The sequence below is a fragment of the Cygnus olor genome, chromosome Z (assembly GCF_009769625.2).
Source record: "Cygnus olor isolate bCygOlo1 chromosome Z, bCygOlo1.pri.v2, whole genome shotgun sequence".
Lineage (NCBI taxonomy): Eukaryota > Metazoa > Chordata > Aves > Anseriformes > Anatidae > Cygnus > Cygnus olor.
The window spans coordinates 13,190,917-13,209,744 of record NC_049198.1 but is presented as its reverse complement, the minus strand read 5'-3'; the positions used below and the strand labels follow the sequence as shown (position 1 = coordinate 13,209,744).

General features: G+C 36.0%; 1 protein-coding gene across 1 annotated transcript in view; it reads left to right on the top strand.

Annotated features, from left to right (window-relative positions):
- The window catches only part of NUP155 (nucleoporin 155), a 39,545-nt gene that overhangs the window by 14,368 nt on the left and 6,349 nt on the right, over positions 1–18,828 (top strand). The window contains exons 12-33 of the mRNA XM_040540402.1: positions 127–200; positions 512–603; positions 737–834; positions 1,835–1,987; positions 2,481–2,581; positions 3,745–3,915; positions 4,945–5,055; positions 5,998–6,092; positions 7,093–7,181; positions 9,375–9,437; positions 9,545–9,695; positions 10,533–10,599; positions 11,465–11,583; positions 11,777–11,880; positions 12,931–13,064; positions 15,348–15,539; positions 15,944–16,082; positions 16,758–16,893; positions 17,316–17,469; positions 17,753–17,857; positions 17,993–18,147; positions 18,605–18,734. Of these exons, the coding sequence (XP_040396336.1) occupies positions 127–200; positions 512–603; positions 737–834; positions 1,835–1,987; positions 2,481–2,581; positions 3,745–3,915; positions 4,945–5,055; positions 5,998–6,092; positions 7,093–7,181; positions 9,375–9,437; positions 9,545–9,695; positions 10,533–10,599; positions 11,465–11,583; positions 11,777–11,880; positions 12,931–13,064; positions 15,348–15,539; positions 15,944–16,082; positions 16,758–16,893; positions 17,316–17,469; positions 17,753–17,857; positions 17,993–18,147; positions 18,605–18,734 (2,633 nt within the window). The remainder of the gene's footprint in view (positions 1–126; positions 201–511; positions 604–736; positions 835–1,834; positions 1,988–2,480; positions 2,582–3,744; positions 3,916–4,944; positions 5,056–5,997; positions 6,093–7,092; positions 7,182–9,374; positions 9,438–9,544; positions 9,696–10,532; positions 10,600–11,464; positions 11,584–11,776; positions 11,881–12,930; positions 13,065–15,347; positions 15,540–15,943; positions 16,083–16,757; positions 16,894–17,315; positions 17,470–17,752; positions 17,858–17,992; positions 18,148–18,604; positions 18,735–18,828) is intronic.

The window sequence follows — 18,828 nt, the reverse complement described above, 5'->3', positions numbered from 1 at the left end:
CTCTGGGGCTCTTGCAGTTTTTGTTGACTTGCAGTTATTTATTTTAGTGATATTCTGACTTAAACTTGTTTTCACTGATTCCATTGTTAATTTGCTACTTATCCTTTTTCTTTTCCCCCTCCCAAGATCCTGTAGTTCAAATTGCCATTGACAACTCACGAAATATCTTATACACCCGTTCAGAAAAAGGAGTACTGCAAGTATGTTGCTTATTCTTAATGACTTTTTGCAATGTTACTAATGTGTATACAGATATTTTATGTCTTCCTGGGTACCTAGAAACTCTCTGTAGTTGTATCAGGATATTATTACACTTCATCTTTCTTTCACAAAGTGTTTACGCAAGACCTAAAATAACTTCTTCTGAGGAAACAGTAGCCTTTTGATCTTCCCTTCAGCCATATAGAAACATGATGATGGTGTGAAAGTAGTGTTTGAGTTGCTGCATGATAGATGAGGCTGTATGAAGTAATGCAGTTTTAAATCTCTAAGCTGTATTATTAAATTGCAGGTTTACGATTTGGGTCAAGATGGTCAAGGAATGACCAGGATTACTTCTCTTTCACAAAATGCTATAGTTTCTGCTGCTGGGAGCATTGCCAGGTAAATGTATGATAGGTATAAAGTAAAAAGATTTTATTTAAGGTCAATAATGTCGTGATATATTTTCTGAAGGAAGTGGTTTTGCTTGTTTCTTTGCATTGAGAGTACAAGTATTTTTTGTTTTGTTTTCTAGAACAATAGATCGTTCTGTATTTAAACCTATTGTTCAAATAGCAGTGATTGAAAATTCTGAATCCATAGACTGTCAGCTGCTGGCAATCACACATGCAGGTAAGAAAGAAATGTGATTTACCCCCCTTTTTAACAGATAAATGACATCTGCACAGCTTAACAAAATTAACAGACATTTTCCTTTTTACGTATGTTCTGGTTTCAGCTGGGTTAGTTAATTTTCTTCCTAGTGGCTGGTATGGTGCTGTGTTTTGTATTTTGGATGAGAATAACACTGATAATGACAGTTTTAGGTGTAGCTGAGCAGTGCTTACACCAAGTCATGGACTCTTCAGCTTCACTTACTGCCCTGCCAGTGAAGAGGCTGGGGGAGCATAAGAAGCTGAGAAGGGACAGAACCAGGACAGCTGGTCCCAACTGGCCAAAGGGATATTCCATACCATATAGCGTCATGGTGAACAATAAAGCTGTGGGGGGAGGGGTTTGGCTGGGGCGGGGGACCCACTGCCCAGGTTTTGGCAGTGGGTGGTGAGCAATTGCATTATGCGTCATGTGTTTTCTGTATTCCTTTATCATCACAATTATCATTTTCTCTTCATTTTGTATCCTATTAAACTGTCTTTATCTCAATCCATAAGTTTTACCTTTTTTATTAATTTTTTTCCTGATTGTCTTCCCCATCCTGCTGGGAGGGGGAAAGTGAGCAAATGGTTGTGTGATGCTTAGCTGCCTGCCAGGTTAAACTACAACAACATAACACAAATTTTGGAAACATTTATTTCATTCTGGTATGTTGTTGTTTTACATAACCAAATTGTTTTGACATTTGATGCAAGTATAATCTGGTCACACAAATTATTATCCATAGTTTATAAGAAAACCAGCAGAAAGTGGTGTGACAGAAATATTCAGGAAAGTAGTGACAGAGCTAGATTAATAACCTTTATCTTCTTGTATCTTAGCAAGAAGTGTAGTAGTGTCTGTGAAGAATTTCTTATGAGTCTGAAACTAGCTTGCTGTCTATTAGCAGTAGCAACAACGCTTTAGTCATAGTTATGTAAGATTGCATGTAATTGACTTTCTTTTCCCTTACGTTTAGGTGTCCGACTGTATTTTAGTACTTCACAGTTTAAGCACCCAACAGCTCGTCCCTCTATGTTAACATTGGTTCATGTCCGTTTGCCACCTGGATTTTCAGCATCTTCTAATGTGGAGAAGCCCTCAAAGGTTCACAGAGCTCTTTATAGCAAAGGTAAGCAGTGGAACACAGCTCAGAAGAACAGTAGGGTGATTTTTTTTATTATTTTTTGTGTGTGACAGCTACTATCACACTATTTTATATCAGGTAATTTGAAGGAATGGGAGGACACACAGCAGTGTTGCTGACCCTTTCAGTCAAGTATATTGATTTTATGTTTGAAGTAGTTTCCAGATGGTTTTCAATATAGGTTCTCTTTAAACATCTCATTTTTATGAGGCGTTTTCTATGTACTTTAGGCTCATTTCTGTTTGTATCTTTCAGAGTTAAAGTTAAAATGCTGTTGTTGATAGTGGCCTACTAATAACCGTATGATACAGAAAACCAAGAGATATCTGCTGTTCAAATTTTGTGGTTTGGACTTAAAGATTGATTTTTGGTAAATAAGGAATTAATGAAATAGAGTGGTATATTTTGGTATGTATTGGTAGGTGTGATACGTGATTAGTCGCACCTAACACAACCTTAATATCCATGTTCTTGCTAGGGGTCCTGCTGATGGCAGCCTCGGAAAATGAGGATAATGACATCCTGTGGTGTATCAATCATGACTCTTTCCCTTTTCAAAAGCCAATGATGGAAACACAGGTACTAAAGTAAACTTTCATGTAATTTTGATGGATTTTAGATTTTTTTTCTTCTGTAGAACAGATACTGGAATAATACTATCTGCAAGAAATTAGTAGGTTGATGAAAAACTTACATGAGAAGTTTAGAAACACTTACAAAGCTACTAATCAATAAGCTTTAAATTAAAAAAAAAAAAAGTTTAGCAGGCATGTTGGACAGTAAATGGAAACTGGTATCTTAGTAGGAATTTCCAGTTCATCCATACTGTATAGCTTCATGCAGGCTATGTATGAAAACCAATTGCTTTGACCTCTAAGACGACTTAGAATTAACATTGGAAAAAGTCTTACTTGTGTCATATTGTTGTCTGTGGCATGCTGCATGCTACATACAATTATGTACAAGGCACGATCCCCAGTGCAAAGTGGTATTCATTGACAAGTATAAAATTCGGCAAGGAAGTTTGTCTAAAATACAGATGGTAGAGATACTGGAATTGGATACTGGAATTCTTTACTTAAACAGATATGTCACATATTGATTAATTTTCAGGCACGATCAATTTCTGATCAATCTCTTCATTATTTCACTCCTTTTTTTCCTTTTTTTTTCCCTAGTTGTTACAGTAATTTGTGAGAGGGGCTTGGTTTAGTTGCCTTATGCATCACATCAGAGAGAACATTGCATGTATTTCAGCACTGAAGCAAGACTAGGCTCTTTTGCCGCTTTTTAACATGTCCAGGAAGAGTATGTGGCAATGGTAGAATCTCTACCATTGTGAAAATCTACCAACGTGAAAATCTCCCAAACCCTTATGATCAGTAGCAGTATGTTTGGTTTCCTTAAAAAATAAATAAAATTCATAATAACTTTGGTATTTGATTCTGATATGTTTAGCAGATTGTCTCTGTTTATATGGTGGCTTCACTAAAAGCACTGTACGAGTTGTTTTGCCCTTAAAAAAACACTTTCCCTATCCCACAAAAGAAGCAATATATAGCTGCAAATTTGCTGATAGTCTGCTAGATGATGCAAGAACTTGCTCATTTCCTCTGAGATTTCTTGTGTCAATAATAGTTTCTTGCCTGTGTAATTTTAAATTGTAAATAGTAAAATATCTCCACAATGTACAAAATCCGTGTCTGTTACCAAACTTTGGATGTTGTTTATCTGTTGTTCAGATGACCACCCGTGTTGATGGGCATTCCTGGGCTCTTTCTGCTATTGATGAATTTAAAGTTCAGAAGATTGTGACACCTCTCAATAAAGATATTGTTCCAATAACTGATTCCCCCGTTGTTGTGCAGCAACACATGCTGCCACCTAAGAAGTTTGTTCTGCTTTCAGCCCAGGTGAGTATTGCTCCTCTTAATATAGGAAGTCAAAAGAATAAGTATAAAGGTGAAAGACTGATGCAAATCTGTAAATGTTTATTCATAGTTTATTGATTTTTTGATTGAATTTTTATGATTTTATTCTGAACATAAAAGGAAAAGAGGAATATTGCTGAAACTGTCAGTACATATTATAAATTGACTCAAAGCTATTGAGACAGCTTCTCTTGTACAGTGCATTAATCACTTCTGTTGGCCTGAGGAGACAGAACCCTGGTAGATACAGATCAGGTGAAACATTCTTTTAACCTTGTTCAAATTCATGGTTGTATAAAATTGAAACAGAAATGGGCTGACCAGAAAGTATGGTTTGAGTAAATATGGTTAGCAACTGAAATTTGAGCAAAGAATTTTTCGTTGTTATAGAAGTCCAGAAAAGTTTTTTTTAATTGTTCTTGTTTGTTTTTTAAAAATAAAGCTTCCAGTTTCTTATTACATTTCGTAATATTTTAGGGTACTTACTTTCTTAACAAATAAGGAATTTTAAAAGATGTTTAATAAATCATTAATGTTTTGCAACCTTTAGACTCAACTTGCATTTATTTAATGGTAGCTAGTCAGACCCTCTCCCATTAGTGTGGATGCAGGCAAAATAGTCTTACCACGCTTTTGGTCCTAATTTTTTTCCAGGCAATTCTGAAGATTTATGAGATACATAGAGCAAGCATATAAAGAGAATGAAAGACTTTATGTTTGTGTTGTATGCTTCATACTAGGTTAAGAAGAGCAAAACTAACTCTGTTTTTGGAGGGTATATAGCCATTGCAGTATTTTTTTTTTTTGTATTTTTTTTTTGCCTTCTTGCTAGAGAATTTTCAGCATTTGAATGGGAACTAGCCTTTAGCTACCGTTTGTTACACTTTGATCCAATAGTGTAATTGAGGAAAAACTTGGAGAGTAGTAAAGTTAAAGATTGTTGGGAAAGGTGTTGGTATGACCAGTAAAGTGACTTTATTCTAACTTTGTATTATTCCGGGTAATTTTTAGGGGAGCTTTATGTTTCATAAACTCAGACCTGTTGACCAGCTGCGGCATCTTCTTGTTAGCAATATAGGTGGAGATGGGGAAGAGATTGAAAGATTTTTCAAGTTGCATCAGGTAAGAATTTTTGACTTGTTAAGAAATACAAGATTTATAATACTTAACTGGCATTACTGGAAATCTAATTGCATTCTGTATCACGTGTCTTTTTTGTTGTTACTACGAAATTCTAGTTAACTTTTCATTTATTGTTTCAAGTATTAGCTTTTCCTTCTGTATTGTCTGCATAAAACAAGATTGTATACTGAGATATAATTCCTTGTTTTATGATATCTAAAAATTGAAGTGTAGATCACTTTTCCTGAAATTCTTGTATGCAGGAGTATAACACAGTTCTCAGTTTAAGAAAGGAGTCGAGCTAAGACCAGGGGAGATAGTTTTCTGTAAAAAAAAAAAAAAAAAAAAAAAAAAATTGAATCCGTACCACTATTAGAGGTTTTTACATTTTGAAGGCCAGTACAACTGTCTAGGATTGGTCTACTTTTTGCTTAGGATAAATAGCAAACAAGCAGGAAGGAAGCTATAGTGAATTATGAATTTAATTTGACTAGTATTGGTAGTACCTGTAGTGAATGTTCACTGTAATCTATTGTCTTGTGCTTTGATGTAAGACATACTAAGTGATATTTTAACAGTCCATTAGGATATGCCATCCGTTATTACTTGTATAGATCTTTTTCTTCAAACAATCTTAATTTATGTGTCTGTAGAAATTTCATAACTCTTACGCATAATTAGGTGATAGACATGGAGATTGTTTCCTACCAGTAACCATACTGAGCTTGCAAAAGCTGTGTATAACAGAAATTTATCCTGCTACAGTGAGATGTCTCAATTTAATTCACTTCCTTTCTATAATGGGAAAGAGCTGATTTCCTTGCCTTCTAGATAAAAATGATGCAAATAGTATTTCCTGTTTAGTTATTGATCAGTAGAACATCTTCATATTTCTTATCAACTTGATATAAGCTGCCACACTGACAGCATAATATGCTCTAGGAGGATCAGGCCTGTGCCACTTGCCTTATCTTGGCCTGTTCTAATGCTGCATGTGATAGAGAAGTATCTGCCTGGGCTACGCGAGCATTCTTCAGGTAAGTTTCAACTGGGGTGTATGTTGTTCTGAACAGTATGCTCGGGATCACTACAGCCACTAAAGAATCATATAGTCTCTTTAACCTGCACACTGAGTAAGCATTGTTTTAAAATGAGCATAGACTGTTAAACTTGGTGGAATACACTTTTGCACTATTTAGGTCTTGCCAGCAAAGGAAGCTTTCTGTCGTTGGCACTTCTGGATAGTTCCCCTCCTGGATGCTTTCATGTCATGTATTTCATGTGCAGAAGTTATTCAAAATGTAGTTTAATCTGCTTGAAGTTCACTTACCTATACTTCAGAGTATCCTGGTTCGTTGAAGCAGAGTGTGTAGAGAGAAGTAATAAAGTTAATCACACCAATTCAGTTGGAAAAAGAACAGACAAATTTAGAATCCCCAAGCCGTCATTTGAATTGGAGATAAAAGACAACATGCTTAAGATTAAATACAACATGAGAACTAATGTTCATTTTACCAGATAACCTGAAAGGTAATTTACTTGATGGCTGCAGAATCAATAGACAATCTTAGCAGATCAAATAGGTGGTAGCATGATTATACTGTACTGAGAAAGAGAAAGTAGTTTGTAACTTTGAAATAGAACATAAGGTAAATTATTTGTAATATAGTGTTTCTTATGCATCCTGGCACTTACTATGTAGTAAACTTATGAATTCTTATGTCTAGGTTATTTCCTGTAACTTCTTGAACTGTTTTATCAGTCTAGTTGAAGATTGGAGGTTATAGAGCTGATTGTCTTGTGGTAAATGTTCTCCCACTAGCAGCTAGGTATTTTTGTTCTTTGTGAGTTCTAATGATATGTATGACTTGTGTAGCTGTATTTCTTTCAGTCACAGATATTTCTGAAAAGTTGTGCTGATATTTTGTTCTTCATTTAAAAAGAATCCCAAAATTGCAGTTAATTTTCCAAGATACGAAAACCAAATGGAGTATGTATGAAGTATGAGGAATCTTTTTCTTTGCATATAAACTTTAGGTATGGTGGAGAGGCACAAATGAGATTTCCATCAGCTCTGCCTCCTCCAAGCAACGTTGGACCTATTTTAGGTTCTCCCATTTCTGCTGGTGAGTAGCAACCATTTCATGGTTTTGGACAAGTTTTGTTTTTTCCTTTAAATATGTTGCATTTTGTCTTCTTACAAGTTCCTGTGTTCAAGATTACTTGCTTATTATGTGGCTGTATCAGAGTACCTTACAGTGTCATAACAAATTAGTCATTTGTGTGATTTTCTTCCCTGTAAAAGCTCAAGCTTCAGCACTTGGTTTCTGCTCAGGTCATCAGTGCCACATAAAAATAAGAATAGTACCTAGTCTTCCTTGAACATCATATGTATTGGAGTCCCTTCCATATTATCTGTATCCACTTAGATTTTGTCCAGTCTTCTACAATTGCTTAAGGAAGCTGCCTGCTGACATGTTAACTCATTGAATTCCAGATCATAGGAGTTGTGTTTTTTTAGAAGCAATTAATGATATATTTGGAACTCTGATGAAACTAGTGAATTTATTTATTAATTTTATCAGTGATTACTTAGTTAATTTCCAAGATCCTTTAAGCTTATCTGACTCATGGCACTGAATTTTACATACCAGATTTGGGAAAAAACTTGATTGCCTGGAATGCAAAAAAAATCAATTTTAGTACTGATTCTGACCTACATCCAAATTCGAACATATTGGAGAAATGTGCACACTAAAATGTTTTAGATAAAGTTTTAGTTGATTCTCTTTCAGAATTCTTAACTGTGATTGACATGCTAAGAACAGTGGCTATCTATAGCACATCAATTACATCACTTTCCAAGCTTTGATAGTGTGGAATAATTGCAGTGTGGGCAGGAGGAGAGGCAAGGCATAAGAATGTAAAATTAAATAGGACTTAAAGAAGACAGCAGGTACAGAGAGGACAGGTGCTAGGAGCAGAATGAGAGCGAAAGAAGGGTGTGGGGGAAATGCTAGAAAGCTCTGTAATCACTGAAATTTACTCTTATGGGAAGTAAATGTATTTTTCCCAAGTCTAAATGTTTGTTTGGTTTTGTTTGTTTGTTTTTTTTTAATAATTGGCACTCATATATACCCTTTCGAAATGTAGTGTCAAAGTGTTTTTTTATTTTGCTTCAGTGACAGGTCCATGTGGAAGACGGCACCATTCTTCTGCCACTGCTCACTCTATTTGTTCACAGGGTAGAGAACTGTCATGTGAAATTTAGATTCTGATATTGTGGATAACCCATGCGGTGGGTCAGAACAGTGCTGACAGAATATTTTGAAAACACCTTGAAACTTTGCATGTGAAACTGCATTAAGATAATGTTAGTGTTACAAGTCCAGGCCCCATGTGTTCTCCCTGTTGAAAGTCTAGTCAGACATTTGCATGCTACTTTTCTTGCAAGATTATGCTTTGCTTTGGCACACAGGAGAATGTGCTTTCAGAACTTGGATTGCTCAGTGAAAGACTTTATCTTTTGCACTGTAGTATGTTGCAAAGTTGAGAGAACTGTAATGAATAAGGCAAGAAGGACTGATTCTTTGGTACAAACCAGTTTTTCAGGGTGAGAGTTTTGTTGCCCTTTCCATGCTGTACCATCTTACATGCTGCTGGCACATGGACATTTTTGTAGGCGACCACATGTGCTCATCATACTTCGTAGTTTTAAGTCAAGTATTAATTTGCAGAAGAGTTGAAAATCCTCAGCTGAATATGAGCCCATGTTCACTTGGGGAAAAACAGACTCAGGACATGTCAAACTGAGTGTCCCAAGCAGTGTTGCTGTAGTGTATGTCCAGCAGCAACACATAAGTAAAAGTAATAATAGCTTCTTCCAGTTTAGTGTTTCAAAGTTAAAACTGGTATTCTTTGAAATGATCTAAATGACTCAAAGCGAATGCTTTGAGAGTAGGTGCCTGTATCAGGAACAGGAGCAGTCAGAAGACGAGGAACAAGAAAATGCATGTGGATAATCAGTGCAGAGAACTGATGGTGTGAAACAAATAATACATGAATGCCGAAAGCAAAAATGCTTAATAACTGTTGTTGAAAGAATCATATCTGTTTGGTTAACTTAGAGTGTTGTGTCCAACAGAAATTAATGCAATTTTTTATTTACCTGTAATTAAAAGCTGTTTGAATCTGTAAAGGCTGTGTTTTCTAACTTTAAAGTACATGGTTTGACAACTTTGCTGCTTTTGCATAGGGTTTCTGTGGATTGTATTAAAAAAAAAAAAAAAAAAAAAACTTTTTCTTCTTTTCCTTTTTAGTTTCCCAGCTGACTGTTGATACTCCATATCCTAATCCTAGCTTTTTGACAACACATGGGCAAGGTAACTACTCTTTCTCTGCTGGAGGAATGGAGGATTTTTTTCAAGTAGGCTTCTTCTTTATTTTCATCCAAAATAAATGGAGTAATATTTGCCTACCTTTATCCTAGCTTTACAGTCTCCTGGTATGTCAACCCCCATGTTTCCTTCCGGGAATTCCATGTCTCACCCTGGTACATCTATTAGCGGTATGATGGGTCCGGAGATAGTATTTTCTGGAAGACACAATGGCATCTGCATATACTTTGCTCGGATTATAGGGTGAGGTGTTCATGTAAAACTGTCACACAACTCATTTCATAATTTTTCTGTCCTGTAACACTTGTAGGTGATGGATTCTCTCGTAATAGCATGTAAAGATAAGACTAATAAAGTACATTTATTTTGAGATTTCTAAGCACCTGTTGATATAGCAGATTCTCTTTACAGCTCTATTAATAGTTCTACATTCAGTGAATGGTGAGGACAGGAAAGTTGCTTAGACGTTGACCTTGCAATATGCACAACTCTGAGAACTTCTGTTTTATTTTTTAGTCCTATGAGTCCTGCAGAAATGCAGGACTTGCAGGATCAAAATCCTAGCTTGAAGTCTTTTCTGTTGGGAAGCTTTAAAAACAGTGTAAAAATCAGAATGACAAAGCCAGACTAAAGAAGATTCTGTTATGTGGATGTTGGGTCATGTGTTTCTAAACTCTCCAACCAAGAACAGAGCTCTTCTTATGTTGGTTTTCCCCCTTTGCTGGGTGGGAAAGATTTGTTATGACATTTGGTATTTGTTTTTTGGCACTTGTTTGCCTACATTATATTTCCAGAGAATAACATTGACCCATCTATAAATTTTTTGAGAGCATCAACCCTCATTAGATTTAAGATTTAAAGTTTGAATTTTTTTAATTGTCTGTACATGTGCTATGCAGAAACATACAACGCCATCGTGGGTTGCTGATTTTTTTTATTTTTTTGAATGTTTAATTTTCATCCAGATCTTTGTTAGACCTTGAATCAAAAACATTCCTATTTCTTTAAGAAATTCCATGTAGAAAATGTGCAAACTTGTGATACTTGTGGCTTTTAACACAATTCTGGTTTATATTGCAGAAATATTTGGGATGGCAGTATAGTGGTGGAGCGAGTTTTCAAAAGTGGCAATCGAGAAGTTGTTGCAGTATGTAAAAGTTTGTTGTATTTTTAAAAGTTTCTTTCAGAATATCTCTGAAGCCCTTTATACACGTATTCCCAATTAAAAACTTATCAGGAAAAAAATAATTCTCATTGTAATGTGTTTTTTATTATATTTAAGTGCTTAACTATGAATTAGTTGTAAGTTAAAATCTTTTTAAGTTACTATTTTGAATGTTATCTGTTATCAGTTGTCAATGGCCAGTTTCTTCTGTGTTTAGTGATTTCACTTCCTTTATTTCTGCATACCCCATCCAGACAAAGCCTAAAAATTAAATGATTTGGTGTATTAGAATAAACATTGCAGTTATATAAGTACATAAGACAGTTTTCCAGCATCTTCCTCACTAATACCTTTGCATTTCACTTTTTGTTCATGGTCAAAACAACAAAATGTTTTCTGACTTTGAATGTTAATATAATCCTGAACTGAGTAATTTCAGCAATGCAAAAGTAACTGCTACATAAACCTTCCTCCTCCAGTTACAAGGCAACTGGGAGACTCAGGAACACCCTGGCAGTTACAGTTTGTCTTAGTGATGCTCAGTCATTGTGATTCAGAGTTGGAAATGGTAAAACACAGCTGATTTGTCTGTCAGAGTCAAAGAAAGTAGTGTCTAATATTGTATGTCTTAGGAGGACTACTTCCTTTTCACACTTTCCACCCCCTCCCTAAGAAGTGTGGTATAACTGATATGGTGTTATAGTGATAGCATTACTATTGTGCAGCTTATTTGTTGCACCCTCTTTGCATTTGGGTTTTTAGTGGATTAAGCTTAAAATTGTAGACTTCTGGAGAAATGTTTTGGAATGTCTAAGCCTTCTGTAATGAAAATTGCTGTCTCTTGCAGGTAGAAAGCAGTGTTCCATCCCATGTGCTGGAATGTGTACTACAAGAACTCAAAGGTTTACAAGAATTTCTGGATAGAAATTCTCAGTTTGCTACAGTAGGAGCTCTTGGAAACCCAAGGTATTATTCTGTGTGTTATGCTAGTTGTATTTAATGTCCAGCTCTTGAAAATTAATCCATGCACAGGTTGAGTTGAAGTCTATATGGTCTTCAGCTTCAACTATTCAGATGCTAAAAACAATGTGTTGGATTTCATCTTTAAAATATTCAGTATTTGTCATCAAATTACCATCTCTCTATTTTGGAATTGCAGTTTCAGCACACCAGCTAATCTCCAACAGAGGCTCCTGGGTTTCATGAGGCCTGATGGTGGAAGCTCTCAGCAAGTGCAACAAGAACTCCAGAGGAAATATCATGGTATGCAATTACTTTTAAATTAGAAGCATAAGGGAATTGTGCATCTGGATGTTGAAGGGCTGTAGAACCCTTCCTGTGAAGACAGGCTGAAGGAGTTGGGGTTGTTCAGCCTGGAGAAGAGAAGGCTCTGGAGGGACCTCATTGCAGCCTTCCAGTACCTAAAGGGGGCCTACAGGAAAGCTGGGGAAGGACTCTTTGTCAGGGAGTGGGGTGATAGGGCAAGGGAGAATGGCTTTAAACTAAAAGAGGGCAGATTTAGATTAGACATTAGGAAGAAATTCTTTCCTTTGAAGGAAGTGAAGCACAGGCATAGGCTGCCCACAGAAGCTGTGGATGCCTCGTCCTTGGAAGTGTTCAAGGCCAGGCTGATGGGGCTCTGGGCAGCCTGGTCTGGTGGGAGGTGTCCCTGCCCATGGCAGGGGGGTTGGAGCTAGGAGTTCTTCTTAAAGGTCCCTTCCAAACCAAACCATTCTATAATTCAATGAAAAGTAAAGACATAAATTGTTGCAATTATGTTCAACCCATGTAAGTATGCCCATTATATTCTTTCAGTGAATATAATACATCTTGCTAATTTTCAGTGTAGTCATTTCATTCAGACCTGAGCTTTAAAGACAGTGTATGGTGTTAACCAAAGATGTAATTATAATAGTTCTTTTTAAAAGCAAATGCAGGTAATCAACAAGAATAGAATATGTATGGTTTTGTTTTTATTTATTTTATATTCATTATAATACATATATAATAAATATTTATGAATAATCAAGGTAAAACTTGATACTGATTATGAAAATCCATTGCAGTCACATGAAGCCATACTTTTCAGAAAAGACTCCTCCTAGTTTGCAGTAAATGTTAACAGATGGTATTTGTTTGGGGGAAATGTTAACAAGGCACTTTCCTCCAAAAAGCTAAAAAGCATTAATCAAGAATGGAGGAGAAGAAAAATTGGAAATTTAGGAGACTGTTTTTGTAAAACCTCAAAAATTGACATACTAATTCAAAACATGTAAAACATAGTTATTTGTTGACATTCTCTTGCTTTTTCAGCTGAGGCACAGTTAACTGAGAAAACTTCACTTCAAGGCATCCAGCAGCTCGTTCGCAAAACCTGTCAGGCACTAGCTTTATGGAAATTGCTGTGTGAGCACCAATTTAATGTTGTTGTGGGTGAGCTTCAGAAGGTATGATCTGAATTATCTGACTTTAATTCTTACATATTTAATAAGCCTGAATTTCTTTTTGCTATGTAAATACTCCCAAAGGGGTATTACTTTAACTTATTGTGGGGCAGATTATGAATTTTAAACTGCATATAGATTTTTATTCAGGTTGCAAGTGTTTATTTTTAAGAGACTTCCAATAGTATTGATCTCATCACCCAATTTTAGCTAACTGGATGTGTCACTAACAGTAGATTTAATTTTACTTTATTAAGTGTGTTTTAAAAATTGGTATGCTGAAACTTTGAGCACATTCTGCAAGATGTGTACTGAAAGGAGTAGACTAATGTTGCCTAGCCTAGAGGAAACTGTTTGCTTTACTGTTATTAGAGGGTTTTTTATGGTGGAAAACAATAGTGTTGTAGAGACTTCAGACCCTGCACTTAAGAGTGCAGAGGTCTAGAATGTATCACAGAACAGCTGACATTGGAAGGATCACCTGGAGATCATCTAGTCTGCCTCCTGCTGCTCAAAGTAGAGTCAACTCTAAAGCACGTTGCCCATGTCTAGTCAGGTCTTGACTAGACATCTCCAAGGACAGAAATTCCACAACCTCTCCTGACAGCCTGTTCCAGTGTTCAGACACCCTTACAGTAAAATAACAATAATAATAACAATAAGAAGAATAATATATCAAGGAGCTATTTCCTGTGTTTTAACTTCTGTCCATTTTATGTTGTCTTGTTACCGGGTACCACTGAGAAAAATCTGGCTCTGTCTTATTTACACCCTTCTACCAATTATTTACAAATATTACTAAGATTCCCCCTCCTCCCATCCCAAGCCTTCTCTTCTCCAGGCTAAACAAGTTCTTTCAGTCTCTCCTTGTTTGTAAGGAAGGAAACTTGCAGAACTATGGGTGCTACTACTCTGTACCCTCTGCTAATCTTGGATTTGCATCTGTTAATTATATGAAAATTCGGCATTCTGTTCTAGCACTTCACAGAAGAATTTATTATTTTAAAAGTTGTATTCTTTATCACTAAAAAAGAACAATTTTTAAATTTTATAAATGCCCAAATGTTGAAGCTTTTCACATTGTCATCTTGGGAGTTAACATGATTTCTCACGGGCAGCTTTTCTCTTGTGATGAACAAGGAGTTAACTAATTGTTTAACAAGTAAAACCTTTTTCTCTCCCTATAATAGTTTTAGAGTTTTTGTAATAGTTTTTTATTTTAATCCAGTGGTCATCAATAGACACTACTGGCAGCTAGCTCTATATGAGCAAATGTTCCTAATAATTTTAGAAAGATGAACAACTTTCTATGTAACTTAATATAAAAAAAGCAGAAAGATGTTTTTTATAAAGCATTACAAACTTTATAAACTTCTAAAAAACATTACAAACTTTTTTAAAACTTCCTTCTCATTCTACATCTGTTGTTGTTTTCGTCTATGACCGTACTCAGATGGTTCCCGTTATTAAAAACCATGATGTACTCATTTTATAGCATGTGCATTCTGACAGTGCCCTGTGAAGTACAGGAAAAACTGCTTATTCCCTTCTCACAGAGAAGTGACACACAGTGTAGGTAACAGGAAGATGTATAGAGTTCTCACTGTCCTTTGGCATTCGAGAATCTAGTACTTTTCACTGATAGTGCTTTCCTCTCTAATACTTCCCATTTTGCTAAATAAGATGTATTTCTGTGCTGTCTATACTTTAGTCCTTGGAGCTTTGCATGTGTTTATTTTCTGGAAGCAGATAACTTTGCTGTAACATTTTGCGTCCAAAACATTGTGCCCAAAGAAGGGCAACAAAGCTGGTGAAGAGAAAGCGTAAGAACAAATTTTATGAGGAGTGGCTGAGTGAGCTGGGGCTTTTTAGCTTTGAGAAAAGAAAGCTCAGGAGAGACCTTACTGTACTTTACAATTACCTTAAAGGAGGTTGTAGTGAGGTGGGGCTCAGGCTCTTCTCTCAAGCACCAAGTGAAAAGATGAGGGGAAATGGCCACAAGTGGTGCCAGGGGAGATTAAGGTTGGATATTAAGAGAAATTTCTTTACTAAAAGAGTTGTGGGGCATTGGAATAGGCTGCCTAGGAAGTGGTTGAGTCACCATCCCTGGCGGTCATCAGGAAATGTGTATATGTAGAACTTAGTAGCTTGATTTAGTGGTGGACTTGTCAGTACTAGGCTAAAGGTTGGACTAGATGATCTTAGAGATCTTTTCCAACCTGAATGATTCTATGATTTTTACTTTCAGTAAAATCTTTGAGCTAATGAAATTCTGTCTGTCTTCAGGAACTTCAAGAACATCTAAAGATTACTGCTTTCAAAGACTTGGTAATTAGAGACAGAGAGTTGACTGGAGCACTCATTGCTTCTCTTATAAACTGTTATATCAGAGATAATGCTGCTGTGGATGGTATCAGTGCCCATTTGCAAGATATCTGTCCTCTTCTCTATAGCACTGATGATGCTGTCTGTTCCAAGGTAAGTTCACTTCCAGATTTTATAGCACCAAAACACAGCATTAGAGAGTGTATTAGAATGTAAATGCACCATGGGATCAAGTGCACCCTCAGCATGTTTGCTGACAACACGAAGCTAAGTGGTGTGGTCAATATGCTGAAGGGAAAGTGTGCCATCCGGAGGGACCTTGATAGTCTTGAGAAATGAGCCCCTGCAAACCTTATGAAGTTCAACATGTCTAAGTACAAGGTCTTGAATGTGGGTTGAGGCATTATGGCTATTATCAGCTGACAAAAGGAGGTTTTTTGTTTTTTTGTTTTTTTTTTGAGACAATGTTTCTATTGTTTCAGCTGTGAAGCTTGGCATCATAACCTGTTAACTCACTCGATGTGAATAATTTTCATTTTCCCACCGTTTATCTGTAGGCAAATGAACTGCTTCAGCGATCTCGACAGGCTCAAAACAAACTGGAAAAAGAGAAGATGCTAAGAGAGTCACTGAAAGAGTACCAAAAGATTAGCAATCAAGTAGACCTTGCTAATGTTTGTGCGCAATATAGGCAAGGTAAGAGGCAATCACTGATCTTTTTCTGCTAAGCAGTTTGTTATATCATTTCATGACATTCTTTTGTTTTGTTTGGTTTTCTGACTTCTAACTGATCTTACAGTGATGTTTTACCATAAACAGTTTCTTAATAACTCTTACAACAAACATATCAACCTGTTCTTGTTTAAAGCCTTTCTAGATTTCACCAGCAAACAAAAATAAACACTTCTATATAAAAGTATTCCTATCCACTTCCTCTGTTCCACTTTCAATTTGTTCCATGCATGTAGTAAAATGTTTCTAGCAAAGTTGTTGGACTGAATGTAAGCAGAGGGTAAATGATAGTGTTTTGCGGGGTGAGTATACAATATGAGCTCTTTGAAAGATGGTTCTGAAGCCTATCTTGTGTAGCAGAATCTAGTACATAATTTAAATGTAGATAAAACTGTCTTAACAATCAAGATTTCAGCCTTTGTTGTACAAATATGTAATTTCAAACTTAGATATAATCCCAAAGGAATAGGCATAAAACTTTATAAGATACAGACCAGAGTGAGTAGGGTTTATTTTTTCTTGCTTGATAAAATGAGTAGTGTTTGTTGTCACTTAAAATTTGTCGTAAATTTAATACAATATTGAACGATGTTATTTGTGGGGTTTGTTTGTTTGTTTTTAATTTTTATTTATTTATAGTGCGTTTCTATGAGGGAGTAGTAGAACTGTCTCTTACTGCTGCTGAGAAGAAAGATCCCCAAGGTCTTGGCCTTCATTTCTATAAAAATGGAGAACCAGAAGAGGATGTTGTTGGACTCCAAGCTTTTCAAGAGAGGCAAGTTTTCATGATATGTTGTTAGCTTTATATGGGGTACTTGATTTCAAGTGACTGGAAAAGTAGCCTTTTGGGGAAGGTGTTGAGGGTAATGACAAGCAAGCATTTTAGAATAACAGACACAATGTAGAGGGTTTTGCCCAACGTACTTTCCTAGAATATAATTAATATGGCACCAACTTAATTTGGAACAGAGGGTAAACTGAAATACACAGAAAATATTGTGATCTGAACATTACAGAATTATTTGTTAGAAAGATAACTGTGAATAAACTAGATTGCATGAACTAGCTGATAATACTACCTGACCTTTTTTAATTTTAGTAATTATGCCTACTAAGGTATAAAATAAAAAAGAAGTAGAACTTCATAGATAGTTACAATGAAAATTGTTAGGCTTTTTTGTTTTGCTCTATTTACAGACTTAACAGCTACAAGTGTATCACTGACACCCTCCAGGAGTTAGTGAATCAAAGCAAAGCTGCTCCCCAGTCTCCCAGTGTACCCAAAAAGCCAGGTCCTCCAGTGCTGTCATCTGACCCCAACATGCTAAGCAATGAAGAAGCAGGACACCATGTAAGAAAACTGAAAAAAAATAGTGACTACACTCAGAAAAGTGTGATTAGAAGTGGTGTAGAAATTTTAAAAAAATAATAAATAAAAAAGGACATTTGGAATAGATTAGCATAACAGATAAAAGTTAAGGTTTGTCATGAATTGGCTTCTTTGTGGAGTCTTAAAAAAAAATGATGACATACCACAGGAAACTAAATAACTAAAGATTGACATGTACATATTCAGTACTTGATGTAATGTAACCTCTTCTGGAATAACAGTTTTGGTCTTTCTTTCCCCTTAGTTTGAACAAATGCTAAAGCTAGCTCAACGTTCAACGGATGAACTCTTTAGTATTGCGCTTTACAACTGGTTGATACAAGTTGATTTGGCTGACAAACTATTACAGGTGAGCTCATCTGTATTCAAGGAAATAATTTTTTGGAGGGTTCCACTGGACTAGAAGAGTTAATTGTAATAATGCTGATGCTTTAAAAGAGAGGAGAGAGCAAGCATATAATTGCTGTTTTTATGACCTTTGCAGGTGACTGCCCCCTTTTTGGAACCCTACCTTGTGCGGATGACCAAGATTGACCAAAACAAAGTCCGTTATATGGATTTACTGTGGAGATACTTTGAAAAGAACAGAAATTTCAGTAACGCAGCCCGAGTCTTGGCTAAATTGGCTGACCTACATAGGTATGGATTATATGTGACTTAAACAAAAATCTTGATGTATAGATATTTTAAGAAAAGGCCAATGCCCAAGGCATTTGCTGAAAAAAAAAAAAAAAAGTGAATGAATGGAATATGTTAGTTTTCAATCTGGGGCATTCTTGAAAAAAATGAAATGTGTATTTTATGTATTATGCATTAGCTTGCAATGTAATTGCTGTTGTAAGTGTAGTGTATGAAGTGGTTATTTCTGATGCAGAACTTTATAATGCATTTGTGTAACTGTAGAGCAGCTGATTGAGAAGTGCACTGTAACTGTGCATGCACAAAAAAGGGGTTACATGGTTTGGGTGTAATGTTTTGCATGACTTAGTAAAATCCAGAAGACACTAGCTAACTTCCAGGGTCTAGTTAGAGTATGACTAACTCTTATATAATTATACTTGATACCTATTTTGCACAGTAAATATTTGTTTTGCAGCACAGAAATTTCTCTACAGCAGCGTCTTGAATACATCGCACGTGCTATTTTGAGTGCCAAAAGTTCCACTACCGTATCTTCTATAGCCGCAGATGGTGAATTCCTACATGAACTTGAAGAAAAAATGGAAGTAAGAAAAACTACTTATTTAAGATACATTGTGTCTGTATTACTGCACTTGGTCCACACATTGCACATGGCATTTTTATTACCAAATCTGTAGA